At 38.6% G+C, this 18,360-nt stretch overlaps 1 protein-coding gene and 1 long non-coding RNA gene across 5 annotated transcripts in view; one reads left to right on the forward strand and one right to left on the reverse strand.

Moving 5' to 3' along the window:
• The window catches only part of LOC118900507, a 276,568-nt gene that overhangs the window by 98,212 nt on the left and 159,996 nt on the right, over positions 1-18,360 (forward strand). The window lies entirely within an intron of this gene.
• Positions 5,149-18,360, reverse strand: part of CAV1 (caveolin 1) — a 32,894-nt gene continuing 19,682 nt past the window's right edge. For all 3 annotated transcript variants that reach the window (XM_036862903.1, XM_036862904.1, XM_036862905.1), the window contains exon 3: positions 5,149-7,371. In XM_036862903.1, coding sequence (XP_036718798.1) covers positions 7,030-7,371 — 342 coding nt within the window. In that variant the 3' untranslated portion in view covers positions 5,149-7,029. The remainder of the gene's footprint in view (positions 7,372-18,360) is intronic.

The raw sequence follows: 18,360 nt of genomic DNA on the forward strand, positions 1-18,360 counted from the left end.
TGGCATGGTATACTTAAAGTGATGAAAGGGAAGAACCTACAACCAAGATTACTCTACCCAGCAAGGATCTCATTCAGATTCGATGGAGAAATCAAAAGCTTTACAGACAAGTAAAAGCTAAGAGAATTCAGCACCACCAAACCAGCTCTACAACAAATGCTAAAGGAACTTCTCTAAGTGGGAAACACAAGAGAAGAAAAGGACCTACAAAAACAAACCCAAAACAATTAAGAAAATGGTAATAGGAACATACATATCGATAATTACCTTAAACGTAAATGGATTAAATGCTCCAACCAAAAGACACAGGCTTGCTGAATGGATACAAAAACAAGACCCATATATATGCTGTCTACAAGAGACCCACTTCAGACCTAGGGACACATACAGACTGAAAGTGAGGGGATGGAAAAAGATATTCCATGCAAATGGAAATCAAAAGAAAGCTGGAGTAGCAATACTCATATCAGGTAAAATAGACTTTAAAATAATGTTACAAGAGACAAGGAAGGACACTACATAATGATCAAGGGATCAATCCAAGAAGAAGATATAACAATTATAAATATATATGCACCTAACATAGGAGCACCTCAATACATAAGGCAACTGCTAACAGCTCTAAAAGAGGAAATCAACAGTAACACAATAATAGTGGGGGACTTTAACACCTCACTTACACTGATGGACAGATCATCCAAACAGAAAATTAATAAGAAAACACAAGCTATAAATGACACAATAGACCAGATAGATTTAATTGATATTTATAGGACATTCCATTCAAAAACAGCAGATTACACTTTCTTCTCAAGTGTGCATGGAACATTCTCCAGGACAGATCACATCTTGGGTCACAAATCAAGCCTCAGTAAAGTTAAGAAAATTGAAATCATATCAAGCATCTTTTCTGACCACAACACTATGAGATTAGAAATGAATTACAGGGAAAAAAAGTAAAAAACACAAACACATGGAGGCTAAACAATATGTTACTAAATAACCAAGAGATCACTGAAGAAATCAAAGAGGAAATAAAAAAATACCTAGAGACAAATGACAATGAAAACACGACGATCCAAAACCTATGGGATGCAGCAAAAGCAGTTCTAAGAGGGAAGTTTATAGCTATACGAGCCTACCTCAAGAGACAAGAACATTCTCAAAAAACAATCTAACATTACACCTAAAGGAACTAGAGAAAGAAGAACAAACAAAACCCAAAGTTAGCAGAAGGAAAGAAATCATAAAGATCAGAGCAGAAATAAATGAAATAGAAACAAAGAAAACAATAGCAAAGATCAATAGAACTAAAAGTTGGTTCTTTGAGAAGATAAACAAAATTGATAAACCATTAGCCAGACTCATCAAGAAAAAGAGGGAGAAAACTCAAATCAATAAAATTAGAAATGAAAAAGGAGAAGTTACAACAGACACTGCAGAAATACAAAGCATCCTAAGAGATTACTACAAGCAACTCTATGCCAATAAAATGGACAACCTGGAAGAAATGGACAAATTCTTAGAAAGGTATAACCTTCCAAGACTGAACCAGGAAGAAATAGAAAATATGAACAGACCAATCACAAGTAATGAAATTGAAACTCTGATTAAAAATCTTGCAACAAACAAAAGTCCAGGACCAGATGGCTTCACAGGTGAATTCTATCAAACATTTAGAGAAGAGCTAACACCCATCCTTCTCAAACTCTTCCAAAAAATTGCAGAGGAAGGAAAACTCCCAAACTCATTCTATGAGGCCACCATCACCCTGACACCACAACCAGACAAAGATACTACAAAAAAAAGAAAATTAGAGACCAATATCACTGATGAATATAGATGCAAAAATCCTCAACAAAATACTAGCAAACAGAATCCAACAACACATTGAAAGGATTAAACACCATGATCAAGTGGGATTTATCCCAGAGATGCAAGGATTCTTCAGTATATGCAAATCAATCAATATGATACACCATATTAACAAATTGAAGAATTAAAAACCATATGACCATCTCAATAGATGCAGAAAAAGCTTTTGACAGAATTCAACACCCATTTATGATAAAAACTCTCCAGAAAGTGGGCATACAGGGAACCTACTTCAACATAATAAAGGCCATGTACGACAAACCCACAGCAAACATCATTCTCAAAGGTGAAAAACTGAAAGCATTTCCTCTAAGGTCAGGAACAAGACAAGGAAGTCCACTCTCACCACTATTATTCAACATAGTTTTGGAAGTTTTAGCCGTGGCAATCAGAGAAGAAAAAGAAATAAAAGGAATGCAAATTGGAAAAGAAGAAGTAAAACTGTCACTGTTTGCAGATGACATGATACTATACACAGAGAATCCTAAAGATGCCACCAGAAAACTACTAAAGCTAATCAATGAATTTGGTAAAGTTGCAGGATACAAAATTAATGCACAGAAATCTCTTGCATTCCTATACACTAATGATGAAAAATCTGAAAGAGAAATTAAGGAAACACTCCCATTTACCATTGCAACAAAAAGAATAAAATACCTAGGAATAAACCTACCTAGGGAGACAAAAGACCTGTATGCAGAAAACTATAAGACACTGATGAAAGAAATTAAAGATGATACCAACAGATGGAGAGATATACCATGTTCTTGGACTGGAAGAATCAATATTGTGAAAATGACTATACTACCCAAAGCAATCTACAGATTCAATGCAATCCCTATCAAATTACCAATGGCATTTTTTACAGAACTAGAACAAAAAGTCTTTAAATTTGTATGGAGACACAAAAGACCCCAAATAGCCAAAGCCGTCTTGAGGGAAAAAACGGAGCTGGAGGAATCAGACTCCCTGACTTCAGACTATATTACAAAGCTACAGTAATCAAGACAATATGGTACTGGCCCAGAAACAGAAATATAGATCAATGGAACAGGATAGAAAGCCCAGAGATAAACCCATGCACCTATGGGCAACTAATCTGTGACAAAGGAGGCAAGGATATACAGTGGTGGAAAGACAGTCTCTTCAATAAGTGTTGCTGGGAAAACTGGACAGCTACATGTAAAAGAATGAAATTAGAACACTCCCTAACACCATACACAAAAAAAACTCCAAATGGATTAGAGACCTAAATGTAAGACTGCGCACTATAAAACTCTTAGAGGAAAACATAGGAAGAACACTCTTTGACATAAATCACAGCAGGATATCTTTTGATCCACCTCCTAGAGTCATGGAAATAAAAACAAAAATAAACAAATGGGACCTAATGAAACTTAAAAGCTTTTGCACAGCAAAGGAAATCATAAACCAGATGAAAAGACAACCTTCAGAATGGGAGAAAATATTTGCAAGTGAATCATCGGACAAAGGATTAATTTCCAAAATATATAAACAGCTCATGCGGCTCAATATTAAAAAAAACAAACAACCCAATCCAAAAATGGGCAGAAGACCTAAATAGACATTTCTCCAAAGAAGACATCCAGATGGCCAAGAAGCACGTGAAAAGCTGCTCACCATCACTAATTATTAGAGAAATGCAAATCAAAACTACGAGGTATCACCTCACACCAGTTAGAATGGGAATCATCAGAAAATCTACAAACACCAAATGCTGGAGAGGGTGTGGAGAAAAGGGAACCCTCTTGCACTGTTGGTGGGAATGTAAATTGATACAGCCACTATGGAGAACAGTATGGAGGTTCCTTAAAGAACTGAAAATAGAATTACCATATGACCCAGCTATCCCACTACTGGGCATATACCCAGAGAAAGCCATAATTCCAAAAGACACATGCACCCCAATGTTCACTGCAGCACTATTTACAATAGCCAGGTCATCGAAGCAACCTCAATGCCCATCAACAGACAAATAGATAAAGAAGTTGTGGGACATATATACAATGGAATATTACTCAGCCATAAAAAGGAACGAAATTGGGTCATTTGTAGATACGTGGATGGATCTAGAGACTGTCATACAGAGTGAAGTAAGTCAGAAAGAGAAAAACAAGTATCGTATATTAACGCATATATGTGGAACCTAGAAAATGGTACAGATGAACTGGTTTGCCAAGCAGAAACTGAGACACAGAAGTAGAGAAAAAACATATGGACACCAAGAAGGGAAAGCGGCAGGAGGTGAGGCTTGTGGTGTGATGAATTGGGAGATTGGGATTGACATGTATACACTGATGTGTATAAAATGGATGACTAAGAAGGAAAAAAAAACATAAAAAAATAAATAAATTGGTAGACTGAGTAAAGCAGATTGCCTCTCTAATGTGGGTGGGCCTCATCCAATCAGTTGAAGGACTGAACAGAACAGAAAGACTGATCCTTTCCTGAGTAAGAGAGAATTCCTCCTGCCTGACTTCTTTCGAACTGGAACATTGGTTTTGTCCTGCCTTTGAACTCAAAGTGAAACATCAGCTTTTCCTGGGTCTCAGCCTGCCAGCTTTTGGTCTAGAACTACACCATCAGTTCTACTGAGTCTCCAGCTTGTTGACTTACCCTGCAGACCTTGAGACTTTTTAGCTTCCTTAACTTGTATGGACCAGTTTCTTACTCCTTGATCTTTCTCTCTCTTTCTCTATATGTAGTTTCCTAATATATTCATATATGTATATTTCATATTTGTATTTCCTATTGGTTCTGTTTCTGTGGAGCACCCTGACTAATACAGAAGCTCTTAATGTAAACTTAGCCAAGGCCAAAATAAATTATTTCTGAAGTGTGCATCTTAAGAAATTCCAGTTAAGAAATGGCAAAAATTCAAAGCAAACCCCCCTCCCTGAATGTATCATTTATCAAGGAGAAAATTAATATCTATCACATAAAGTTGTTGGGAGCTCAAATTAGATGACATAAAACAAAACATTGAGTAAACTGCTAAACAAATATTTCTTATTAATTATAACTTTCACCTGAAGTAACTCATGAATGTTGATGGCCTTAGAAGAAAGCCCAACTAAATGACTTTGTAATAGTTGAAAAGTGGAAGACTACCACCCCCAAAAACATACTACAAATATGTACACACACCATGAATATGCTCATTACACACACACACACACACACACACACACACACACACCACAGAAGTCAACACATACAGACCTGTTTTGAGGAAAAATAATAAAGCTGAAAAACTGTTAAACATTTTTATTGTGCAGACTTATAACTTTACAGGACATGCAGGATAAAAAAGTGTAAAATATCAGTAAGCATATAAAATTTCAGCAATCTTTTGGACCAGCCCTTGATTTGTACAAGGGACTAAGCATCTATATAGAACAGACATGTCTTGGGATACACAGTTTACAGATTGAATCACAAAGCAATTTCCCAAGTGATTTTCCTCATATAAAGATAAAAAATATCTTTGCACTTAAAAATTATTCAGTATAGTACATTTTCAGTTATGTACACAGTTTAAAAGTAAAACTATGTCCATGCCAGTGTCTGTTTTAAATGCAAAAAACCTAAGTAGGTAACAGGTTGGCAATTAAAGTGTCAGGAAAACTGGAAGAGGCCAAAAAACAAACAAACAAACAAAAAAAAACAAGCAGAATTCCAACAGGTGTATGGAAATAAAAATAAAAGCATAACTGAAGGTTAAAAATAAAGTCCCCCTGAGAAGAAACTTAATATGAGCAGGAGGAATAAAAAGCGTTTGGATGTACCAGGCAGCTTTCTGTATGACTCAGGTTTACAGGTAAAATTCCTCAGTTTGAGTTCAGAAGAATTTGAATTTATTCCAGCAAAATTACCTCAGTCTTTTATTACTGCCTCCTCCCCCATCTTCTCTCTGAGCAAAGTGATGCTTGGATTAGGTCCAAAGCTCCTGGCAGGGGGAGGGGCCATGTGTCACAGCATTACAGACAGTTGCAAGTGCTTTACTTTGAAGGGGTCACATTTGCAACAACTCTGACAGTCTCACACAATGGCCTCCATTTTATGAGCCCTTCCCCGGAGGCCCACTGATCAGCTGAAAAGGGAACACAATGTTCAGCCACTAAACCACCCCAGTGATGGATTAGTTTGGAGTCAGGAAAGCGTGATTATTCTTGAAAATAAACGAAGCTGAATAGACATGCTGACCTCATTCAGCTGGTGAGAGACAGGGAAAGTTGGCTTCTACTCCTGCTAGCCCAGAGAGGGCTTGGCCCCATTTATCCACCTTAATTCGTTTAATGGGGCTGATGTGGACCATACTCGATATGGGTAAAGATGTTGTGTCATCAAGTGCAGACATGAACTTCATCTGATTCTGTATTTCAGAGTCAAACAAGTGTGAAGAACTAGGTAATGGATTTTTCTAATTTTGGTCTTCAGGGAGGCTGCTGACCTAATGAAAGTTGATGAGGTGGACCCTATTTGAAAAGGAAAACCTGAAGAACAGGAAGGCACTTAGGTGTCATCATCTATATAACAAATATTCAGGCATAGAAAGTATCACAGGTTAAAATTTCAAGAGAGTAAGGCATTAGTCGGATCATGTGCAGATTATATTTTCTAACTTGATAAAGATCACTAGATTCCACTGGATCATTAAAGTGAATGGCAGCAATTCACTAACAGTTCAGAGGGAAGAGTTGGTTGAAAACTGCCCACATACCTGTACACTCAATGGCAATAGCCTTGAATTCTTCCCTTACCATAAAATGATCAACATTTTAGAATAGGCAGTTGAGGTTGTTAGTTCTTTTTTTTCTTTTTTCCTCCTCAGTTCTTCATATTTCTCTCAAATTATCTTTCAACGATAGGTTCATATCTCAGCCAATAAAACAATGATCCAAATGTAAGGAAAATATTTTAAATGGGTTTTAAAAATTCATAACACCCCAAAAATAGAAGAAATAGCTCAGAAGAGACAAATAATAGTTATGAAAACTGAGTGATTTCTTTGCTCTGAACCAAGAAAATTCATTCATATATTGTTGCTAGCAACTTGAAACTTGAAATTGGCACCAAGAAAATTAAAAGGGAAAAAAAGAATCGGATATACTTCTATCCTTGAAATGTCATTTATATTTCTTTCTGCGTGTTGATGTGGATATTGCTGAATATTTTGCCAATAGACTCAAATAGCGGGTCACAGAAGGCGTGGACGTAGATGGAATAGACACGGCTGATGCACTGAATCTCAATCAAGAAACTCTTAATGCACGGTACAACTGCCCAGATGTGCAGAAAAGAGAGAATGGCAAAGTAAATGCCCCAGATGAGTGCCATTGGGATGCCAAAGAGGACAGACAGCAAACGGTAAAACCAGTACTTCGTCACAGTGAAGGTGGTGAAGCTGGCCTTCCAGATGCCATCGAAACTGTGTGTCCCTTCTGGTTCTGCAATCACATCTTCAAAATCAATCTAAAAGGAAGAAGTGACAGAACATGAGCATGAAATAGAAGAAAAAAAGAAAAAAAAACCCATTTCCGAGTATGCATAAATATATATTAGCTTTTATGTACAGGTTCTGTGTAAGATGCTAAAAGGCACCCAGCAGCATAAGCCTCGCTTGGAATTTGTAGGAAATTCAGATTTGGGCCTCACAAAAATCCCTAGGAGTGGCATCAAGGAGATTTTCTAACATGTCCTCCAGGTGCTTCTTTGCTGTGTGAAAGGTTGAAAACTGCTGCTCTGAGGGAAACTAAATGGATATGATAAAATTCCTGCCTTCAAGTAAAACCCAGCAACATGGATAAGTATACATGGCACTCAATAAAATGTAAATGACATGACCTAAGTTAATTGACTCCAAGACAACTACACACACAATGTTAAGGGGTAGTTAGTTCATAACTGATTATCAACTCTTCAAACACTCAACTGGTAGAATATCTTCAGGAAATTAGATCATTGTGAGCTCTGAGGATTCAAGAAGTCTTCATGGGGTGGTGGGACTTGAGCAGGGATTGGAAAATGGGGTATGATTTGGAAAGGAAGGAAGAAGGGATCTTGAAAATGCAGTGAGCAAGGCCCCAGGAACAAGGAAGGATGATACAGTGAGTGTCACAGGCAAATAGACCTGTGTGGCCACGGCTGGAAAGATGGGTTGAGGCCAGATTCAATTTTATTTTATATACAGTGGGGGTCTTTGAAGATGTTGGAGCAGAGGAATGCAGCCACAATCAATGCAGTCATTTATCAACATGAATTTGATATCAGTGTCCAGCCTGAGAAAAAAGGAAAAGAGACTCAAGGCAGAGAGATTCTTGCTGTATCCCAAGTTTGAGATGGTAGGGCCAAAACTGGAATAGGCCATGAAAAAGAAAAAAGAAAAGAATAAATAATGAATTTCAGGATGTTAAAGGAAGAATCCACAGGACTTAATTACTTCAAGGATAGGGAGAGAGAAAAGCCTAAGATGAGTTTTGAGCTTTGAGCTTTGAGCTTCAGGTTTTCCTGCTAGAGAGAGCAGAGGTGACATTAAAAGCAAGAAGAAAATTAGGAAGGCAGTTAAGAAAATGTTAAGAGAGAACTTAATTTTTGAATTGAACAAACAGTAAGGTTTTGAATAAGGACAGATGCAAACATCAGTGGTCCACACCTGTACTAGTCCCTTTTGGTGGCCACTAGGAAGTAATCAAATGAGTTTGCAGTCACATAGCACTTAACAGTTACCAAGTGCTTCTACATGCATTGTCTCCATGTGATCTGGGGTTTCAAACCAATCTGGGAGGGTAGGTTGTCATTTTACAAAAGAAGATACTTAGGTTTAGAGAGGTGAAGGTGACTTGCTAAAGTCAAACACAAAGCAATGGTGGGGACAGAATGCAAACTTGGCCCCTTTCCCAAATAGCATTCTCTCCCACAGTACGTGTTCACTTAAGCAATTAATTCCCAGGAGGTTTTATCCCTCTGGAAGGATTATATAGACTAAACTGAAGCATAGGGTAAAAAAATTACCACCAAAAGAATAGGACAGAGCCAGCTTAACTGCTTGGTGGTGGCAGCTATATGAAGGGATCTAATGTAGTTTGAAATCCAAACAAGTTGATGACTGCTAGCAGCAATCCAGCTAATCTCAGGATTAGGGAACGAGGACTTGGGTGACTCCATGGAGCCTCTCAGTGCCAAGGAGCCACTTTTGATTCAACACAATAAAACCTCTTTTGTAAAAAGTACATAATACTTACCAATAGTTAAGGTTTATTTTCTAGAACATTCTGTTTCTTGATCTGTTGTCCAATGTCCTTAAGAATATGTAATATATAAAAATGGTATGTCCACAATTATCTAAATGAAGTTAAGTAAATTTATTGTTGTTCTAATGTTTTCTTCATTTAGATCTAGACTCAGAAGTAAACATTTACTTGTGTGTTTTCAAAGGCTGTTCTAAATACGTGGCAAGTCAGATCAGTCCTTTAATGAAGTTTCTGTGCAGTTTACTTGTCTACTGTGGGGTTTTGCTTGGATAATGCATTTTCCTAGAGCTATTAAAAATAAAACCCTGCTGTTTTCCTTCATTCAACTGAAAGGTACCCAAAGAATTTTATTTTTTAAAGATGACCTTATTTTGTAAGAGGATTTGGTGAAGTCAGAATGAATGCACTAGAGCAGGTGTTCTTAATCTGAGTCAAAGGATGGGCAGTGTTGGTCCATGAATGCCCTGAAGTGGGTGCATACATTTTGAGTGTACAATAGAAAAGGGTCCATTGCTTTTTATTAGAAAATAGTCTATTACCAAAGAAGGCTGGTAAGCACTTTATGGGAACAGAGGATTCCTATCTCTTTACAGAACAGAATTTAAGCACGTCTGCCTAGAGATTCTTTTCCAAGGGAATGGATAGTTACTAACATTTGTTGATTGCTATCATGATCAAACACTGTTCTCATTTAACTTACAGCAACTCTGTAATTTATTATTCCCATTTCATAGAAAAATGTAAGGTTTAATAAGTTGTCCAGGTAAATAAGAGGTGGATTTGAATTTCTAATCTGGTTTGAAAGATACCGACTCTTTCTTCAATACCACATTGCTTAAAAAAATATTTTTCAAATTTTCTCTAAGACGATTATAGTATTTCATAATTAAACGGTACATTAACAAAAAAGAGTTTACTGAATTTAACCCTCTGGTAACTGTAAGAATTCCCACAGTGTGGTCTCTGAGGACCGTGTTACGATGAGGTCATACACATATATACACAATTGGTCCTTAGTGAAGATCTATGAACATATGCATGTGTGTAAGATTTCTCAATGATAAGTTAATTTTTCTAAACATAAATGCTTTTTTCAATGAACATTTTGGAAATTCTTAAGCTTTATTTTAACTTGCTTTGATTATTTCAAAACAAGTTTAGTGCTTTTTTAGTGCTCTCCAGAAACTGCAGTGAGCATGATTTATTTATCCTCAAATATCCAGGTAAATTTAGAGCAGGTCTCCAGGGGTGGACAGCAACATGACAAAACTAACATGTTATATAAATATATTCAGTTAGTTGCTGCTTTAGTCTTAAAAACTTTAAGTGGCTTAAAATAATATTAAAAGTAGAGCCAATTAGATGCAGCTGAGAAAAAAAAATAAGGCAGGTTAAGGAAACACAATGAAGCCAGAAATAATGTTTAGTTTCTCTCCACCTCCATTTCTGCAGCAGTAATAGTAATAGGTTTTTGTGAGGAGATCATGAGAAAATTTATGCAAAGTGCTTAGCATGGGGATAGAGCATTGCAATACAGTAAATGCTTAATAAATGGCATTAAAAAATTACTTGCTCTGGGTGACTAAGCTTTTTAATTGCAATAAGAGAAACTATCAGCTGCAAAGTATATGGTGGCTGTGAATTCAAACCTCATCAATGCTTCAAAAGAACTAACTTCCATCTGTAATCATCTTTACCACAACCCTCTGAGATGCATGCTCTTATTCTCATTTTACATATGAGGCTACTGTGGGAGGTTAAGAAATTACCCAAGGTCACAAGGATGATAAGTGGCAAAACTGGAACTTGTCCTACTCCAAGTTTGACCTTTTTTTGCTTATGTATCCCTAGGACTATAAGCTCTTCCAGTAGTCTTATTCGCTTAATTTTCACCCATATAGATATGCTTTCTAAAGCATTCACATTTTGATTATTAAAGGAATTACTCTTGTTAATGTTTCCATTTTAAGTTAGGACATCTAGTAACTAGAATGTTTTGCATTTTTGGTACTGATTGAATTTCCATGGCCCTGAACATTATGTTCTCACAATCCTGGGCACTTAGCCAAGGACTCTCTCTAATTGGCAGATAAGGAAACTGAGGCACGATTTAAATGGGCCAGACATTCTCAAGGTCCCAAGTGAATCAGTGGAAAGGCTGAAATTAGAACTGTAACTTCCTGATTCCCAGGCCTAGGTCCAGCCCTGCCCTCCACACAATTTCCCTAGGAAGTTATATCTCTCTCCCCGGGTCCCTTCTCTGCCTACCCCATTCATATCTCTAGGTCTCCTGTAAGTCTCTCATTGTCTTCTAAGACATAGACTTGAAATGTATCTCTGTGTGAGGTTAGGAGAAATGTCCTTTTCTCAACACTAATACAAACATTTCTGTACATTTATCTAGGGTGAAGAAAACTGGAGAGAATATTTTGAAAAATATCCTCATTGTACATTTTGATATGTATTCATAATGCACTGAACCCAACAAAGTTCTGTTAGTAATCAGTCATTCCATCTAAAGGTAGTTCACAATTCCATCAAGCAAAGCGTAGTTGCTTTAGCAGATTCATAGGTATTTAAAGCTGAAGGGATCCTTAAAGAAAAGGAGTCCCATTTGAGATAGAGAAATCGATGGGCAAAGCTGTCAGATGACTGGATCAAGAATACTTTCCCACTTAATGGCAGGCACAGGATTGGAATTCAGACTTAGAAACTCTCCTAGGCTCTTCCACAGCTGTCTGCTGTCACCACATATCCTCAATCATCTGGATGCCACATTCCGTAGTCAATGTAAAAGGCAGCTAGGCTTGTATGTGAATTTGAACATCATTGAATGAATGATGATGCCTGTTTCTGACAATCCCCAGTGTGCTCACATGCATCATCGGTTTGATTTATCCCTTATCAAAGCTGTCACTCTGGCGTCCCATTCCCTCAGGGACATGCTCCTCTTATCCCTCTATAGGAGGGCAGGTCTTGCTCAGAGCAGAACTTTATCTGCTCACCTAGATTTGGAGCAGAACAGCAGTTAGAGATTTGCTTTTAAACAAACACAAAAACCAAGACATGCAGGTGCCATTTAGTTTCTTAGAATGGGATGCCTCAGATGAGGTTGAGCAGCTTCTCGAAGAACTGATTTTCTGTTCTGTAATCTATGGAACAAGTTGCGCCTCTGGCCCGAATCATTATGCAGACTGCAAGATCAAAGGCATAAATATGCTTCAGTGATATTTCTGTGTCTTAATAGATGCTTTATAAGGAGTCAACAGTTTATATAACTAGATTTTTATAAATGACATTAAATACTTTTGTGAAACATTGACTTACGATGCTATAATTTCAGAAACGTAAATTAACAAAAATCTATCAGCAGATGTCAAGAAAAGCAATCTGTCTCATTGTGTTTTAATAATAGCTGGCTAATACAGTAAGTCTCAGAAGATTTCATCTTGTTAAATGTATGCAATGGAAATATTTTAAAAACGTTTTATATGTACACAGGATTAAAAAACCTTGGGGTCATTCTTTGTCTCAAAATTTGGACATTTTATTTATGAATAAGGAATTTTCAAGAAGGAAACTTTAAGTATATTTGAGATTTAATAAGCAATGATGCTTGCCTCGTCTGTTTCTGTGGGAAAATATCTTTTTAGACTTTTGTGAAAATTGTGAAAAAAATCACAAAATTGTGATTGTATTGGATATATGGAGCACATAAATAATAACAAGATGTTTACAGAAGACGTGTGTTGCCTGCTCTAAATCCACAGTCCCACTTCTCTGCCAAGTGAATCTTCGTTTATTCAGGTCTTGGAAATAATTCTTATATCTCAGAGTTAAGTTATAGTTGGTTTAGACTTGCCAGGGTAATCTTAGTATCCTTGGTGAGTGGTCAGTTTAGAGTAGGCATGTGACCCAATTCTGGCCAATGAGATCTAAGTGGGAGAACTCTAGCCAACAGCCACTGAAAAACTGAGTCCTCAATCCAGCAGCCTGGGAGGAACTGAATCCTACCATTGGCCATGCGAGTGAGCTTGGAAATGGGTCTCCTGCTAGTCGGGCTTTGAGGTGACTCCAGCCCTGACACCTGGACTGCAGCCTGTCAGAGGCCCTGAACCAGAACTTCTCAGCTAAGTCACACTTGGATTTCTGACACACTGTTAGATGATAAATATTTGTTGTTCTAAGCTACTAAATTTGGGGGTCATTGGTTATGCAGCTAGAGATGACTAAAACAAACCATCTTTATTTTGATGATCATGTTTTATTTTCTATTACATTGCTCTTTTTTCTGTTAGATAATTCAATTTTTAAGCTTATAGAAAAATGTATATAATGAATGTATATAAATATCTTGGAATTTGGTCCTGGAGCAAAGTCTAGAAATATATGAGAAGGAAATGCAGCATTTTCAACTTTCTACAATTCATATCAAACTGAATATTGGAAAAGTTTTAGGCAATTGATAGTGCTATCAGCGCATATCCGTAAAGTGCTTGGCTTTCTACCCAGATATGCACCAAAGACTAAGAGCCAGCTCCACCTAGAAGACGCATCACTGAATCTTGACTTCTGAATATAATGTCTTGAATGCACCAGCACAGGGGTAGTGTGGCAAAAGAATCAACTGGAGGGAGGATGCTTGTTAAAATGCAGATGCTCAGGCCCATTTCAGACTCAGATCACACTCTCTGGGTTGGGGCCTGGGGAATCTTATGCAAAAGACTGAACTAGCGAATGACACACCCATTTGGATTTAGTGACAACTTCTTTTTGTTGCCGATACTCTTCCCCCTCCATGCCTGGAAGCCCTAGTCTGCTTCCTGCTTCTTTCTGGAAACTCCTCATGTGCTGGCTGGCATCTGGAAGTTGACGGATAATGAATGAATGGAAATTCTCTTGAAAAGCTTTTCCTAATTTAAACCTATAAATATTTATTATTGGACAAGGGTGAATGACTACTGTTTATTATGAAAAACACAAAAACTGGCAATAGAAATCCTGATTTATTTTTTATGACTCTAAACCCAGTATAAACAAATGCATGTTTTAAAAATCAATTACGTACTTCTGAAATCCTAACACATGAACCAAACCCACACATACAGAAGGAGGGTTGAGACTAATTTCAAACTCCCCTCAGTGTTCTCTCACATATTTCCAACATGTTGAACAGCCTTTGAAGTCAGTGGAATAAATGTTGTCCATGAGTGTGTGGGTGTAGAGAGGGCTGAGAACTAGCACAATTAAATGTTACCAGAACACAGGAACTTTGCTCTAATGCCTATGTGTTTTCTCAGGGGCAAGGGCAAAATACCCATTTGTTTACTGGGCTGAACTAGCACCACTGCAGGAAAAAAGCTGCAGTGTTCTTGCAGCCCCGACTGAAAAGAGGAGGCCTGGACTGTATCCTTAATCCTCGTGATTGCTTGGATTTCCAGAAGATCCACACACAGTCCTAGGAAAAATGTAAACCTGGGGTGGGAACATTGAAGTGTTCTTGGGCTGCTTTGGGGCGGCATGTGCTAGGCAACTTCACCTTGTGGGAGAGCACAGGATTGCCTGAAGGGAGAGGGCTGCGTTACTAACCAGGGTTTCAAGCTGGAAGAGGACAGAAAGGTGGGTATATACCTACCTCTGTGAGTGAGAGAAGAGGGCTGGGTGTAGAAAGAGGGGTGCAGGGGGACCTGCAGTCCCTGGCCTGGGCCTCTAGCTGGGACCCTTGAGTGTCTCCCTTTGGATTGACCTCCCTGTTGTTGCTTCTCAGACATTATAGAGACCTCAGAATAATGATATTTTATACGTATAGTGTCCTATTTCACTCATCTGCTTCTCTTCACAAACTTGTGAAGTTCTAGGTTATCTTCATAACAAGAATGGAAAATAGTCTTTTATTTCCCCAATAAGGAAAGGTCACTTAATTAATAAATGAGTGGACCAAACCAGGACCTAGGGCAGGTCTGTATCTGTTGTACCCATCTTGGTATCCTCCACAATTCCTAGTAGTACTATGCACACATTAATTAGCAAATATTCCTTCAATATGTATAATATTTTAAAGGAGCTATAAATGTCCATTGAAAGAATGTAGGCATACATTAACTATCATATTATCTACTATGAATTCTTTTCTGATTTCACAAGTGCACTTTTATTAATCGATTTTTTTGGTATCCCATTTTATTAAAAGAGATGTTCTTTTCACCATAGCTCTATAATACCACGATCTGATCAAAATGAAGCATAGGGTTGGTTATCATTTAAGTTACTTGAATGGCATGGAAAGCCTACAGAGGAGGGGGCAATTCAAACTCAGATATCTTCAGCTTTAAGGAAGAATGATTTAGAAAATATTGATTAAAGCATGTTGTTGCTTGGTTGGGTTTTGCCTCAATGATCTGAATAACTACAATTGTGTAGATCTGGCCCCAAAGCAGGGGGCATGCACTGGAGTATGTTGAGGGGGGGAAGCAGGGGTAGAAGCAGAAGTAGCAGCCCAGCTCTTCGGGGGATCAGTAGAGCACACCAGTGGGGAAGAGATAGAGTGAGGAGAGTGAATTTGTTCTTTGGTGTCTCTAGTCTCCACTTTTCCTCATGTTTCCCTCTGTGTGTGTGTGTGTGTGTGTGTGTGTGTGTGTGTGTGTGTGTGTGTGTCCCCAGTGCAGGAGGCCTACATTGTAATTTGTACTTTAGAATGAATTTAGGTGACTATGTTCTTTTTCCTGGCAGGGGTATAGGGGGATGCACAGAGCAAGGCAGAGCATCATCTCCAACTGTCCTTTATTGTGTCATTAAGGGACTTAGGGTATGAGTGTGGCAGATATATTCTGAGGCAGGAGAGTTGTACAGAGGTTTTGGAAAAGCAATGACATACATTATAGAGTACTATATGCCTCAGTTGGTTCATCACATCCTGTATGTGAGGACCTTCAAGGCAGGTGTTATTTCCCCCATTTTACAGACCAGGAGCCTGAGTCTGAGGGAGGTTGTAATCAGTGACTGAACCAAACTCAGGACTTAGGTCTCTTGGATCCTCCATCACACAACTCTCTTTAACCCCACACCAGTCCTTATTCTGCTTATGAAGCCCTGCTCAATCAGAGTCACGTAGGAATTTCTGAATCCACATGCTCTGGTTGCTCTCCCTTGCCTGCAACCATGCTTCCCATCCAAACTAACAGAAAATGCTGCCCTGACTCAGCATAACCATTTCTACCGGGACAGGGCATGTGAATCCAAGCCAGAGGATGTGGCTGGCCTCCTTCTGCTGTCAAACCTCCATGCTCAGCATTACCCTCACTCTCCAGCAACCAAGCTCTTCTCTGGTCAGGACCCCCTGAGTCATTGACCATTGGTTACGAGGGTCCCCATTGCCTTGTCACCTCTCTGTGGCTTTTTCTGGTTTACCATAACATTGTACCTTTCCCTATTCCATTCCTGTAGGGCCAGTGGTTCTCAAACATTAGTCCACTCATTTCTTTGTTAAAATGCAGATTTCTGGGCACTGAGATTCTGAATTGGTTGTGTCTGAGAGTAGGGTCCTGGTGTCTGTACCTCCTCCCTCATTTTGATGCAAGTGGTTATAGGTAAGACACTTTGAGAAAAAAAAAAACAACAACTGTCTTAGGCTGTCTTAGCTCTCTGCTAGGTGAGAGGATCTGAAAAATCTAACACTCAGATCTGAGTGGGCATGATATTAAGTTAGTTACTGTGTTGCTCTCTACTGTTGAAAGGCAATATGGTACCCTGCTTGATAGCATGAGGGCTGCTTTGAATCTCAGCTTTGCTAAGCTACTAAACCTCCCTGTGCCTTAGTTTCTTATCTGTAAATTGTGGGTATAATGGTACATACTTCATAAGATTATTCTGTGTATTAAATGACTTAACTTATGCAAAATATTTGGGACAGTGCCAGGGGCAATGGTCAATACTACATCAGGAGCTTCTGGCCCAGGCACCCAAACCAGGAGAAGTGGGGAAGTGTCAGGGATTTCAGTAACAGTGTTGGGAGGATGGAGGAGCTATTTTGGAACAGGAGAACCTCTTGGCATTCCTGAAATCATTTTGTTCAGGTGGGTGCTTATTTTGCATTCTGCCATTAAGCAAATAAGAAGGATTAGCTCATCTCTTGCATGTGCGTTAGCCTTCTGGAGTTTATTATAAACATGAGGCATACATGCCCTGTGGGAGAAGATGCTCCAGCTGACTGAGTGACTGGATGTGTCTGAAAGTGGCAGCAACACCAAGTAGACAGGACTCTCTTTGCTTTAGATTAATTCCTTTTTGCCTTATTCTTCCTTTCCTTTTGCCTTTCACCGGAAGGCAACCACCAGGTTTCTCCATCTTTTGCTCTTCTTAGGAGGGAGTATTAATGATCCTTGGGTTTGTATTACACTTTGAAAATTTAAGTTAAATTTCCCTGCTCTGATAACAAAAATATACACTCCTCGTTTACATCCTGTTATGCATTGAATTGTGTTCCTCTCAAAAAGATATGATGAAGTCTTAATCCCCAGTACCTCAGAATGTGACCTTATTTGGAGACAGGGTCTTGTAGATATAATTAGGATGAGGTCACACTGGTGTAGAGTGGGCTCCCCATCTGAGATGGCTGGCATCCTTATAAGTAGATGGTAATGTGAAGACACAAGGAGAAGGCCATATGATTGATTTGAGTTATGCAGCTGTAAGCCAAGGAATGCCAAAGATTGCCAGAAAACCAGAAGCTAGGGAGAGACAAGGATGGATTCCCCTGCAGGTTTCAGAGGGAGCATGGCCCTGCTGACATTTTGATTTTGGACATCCAGACTCCAGAACCATGAGACTGTAAATTTCTATTGCTTTAAGCCACCTAGTTTGTGATACTTTTTAAGGCATCCCTTGGAAACAAATATACATCCTTTTGAAATTGCTGAAAACTGTCCTTGATGATGAGATGATTTGGGGGTTCCAGAGCATTTTCATACCTCCTTGAGTATGCTGTGCACTCTTTCTTCTGGGGATCCCAGTCAGGAACCTGAAACCACATTTGGTGTACCTGAGACCAATTGGCCGTGAGCCTTCTTCAGGAATCTGGAACTATCTCTCCTGTCCACATGGCCTCACATTTTCATTATTACAAAAAGCACCTAGTTTCAGGTGGCTTGGTACAAAGCAGGCTACATATCTTTTGATTCCTTTTTTTTTAATCTTCAGGCTTCTGGTATTGATT

Source organism: Balaenoptera musculus, chromosome 9, assembly GCF_009873245.2.
Source record: "Balaenoptera musculus isolate JJ_BM4_2016_0621 chromosome 9, mBalMus1.pri.v3, whole genome shotgun sequence".
Classification (NCBI taxonomy): domain Eukaryota; kingdom Metazoa; phylum Chordata; class Mammalia; order Artiodactyla; family Balaenopteridae; genus Balaenoptera; species Balaenoptera musculus.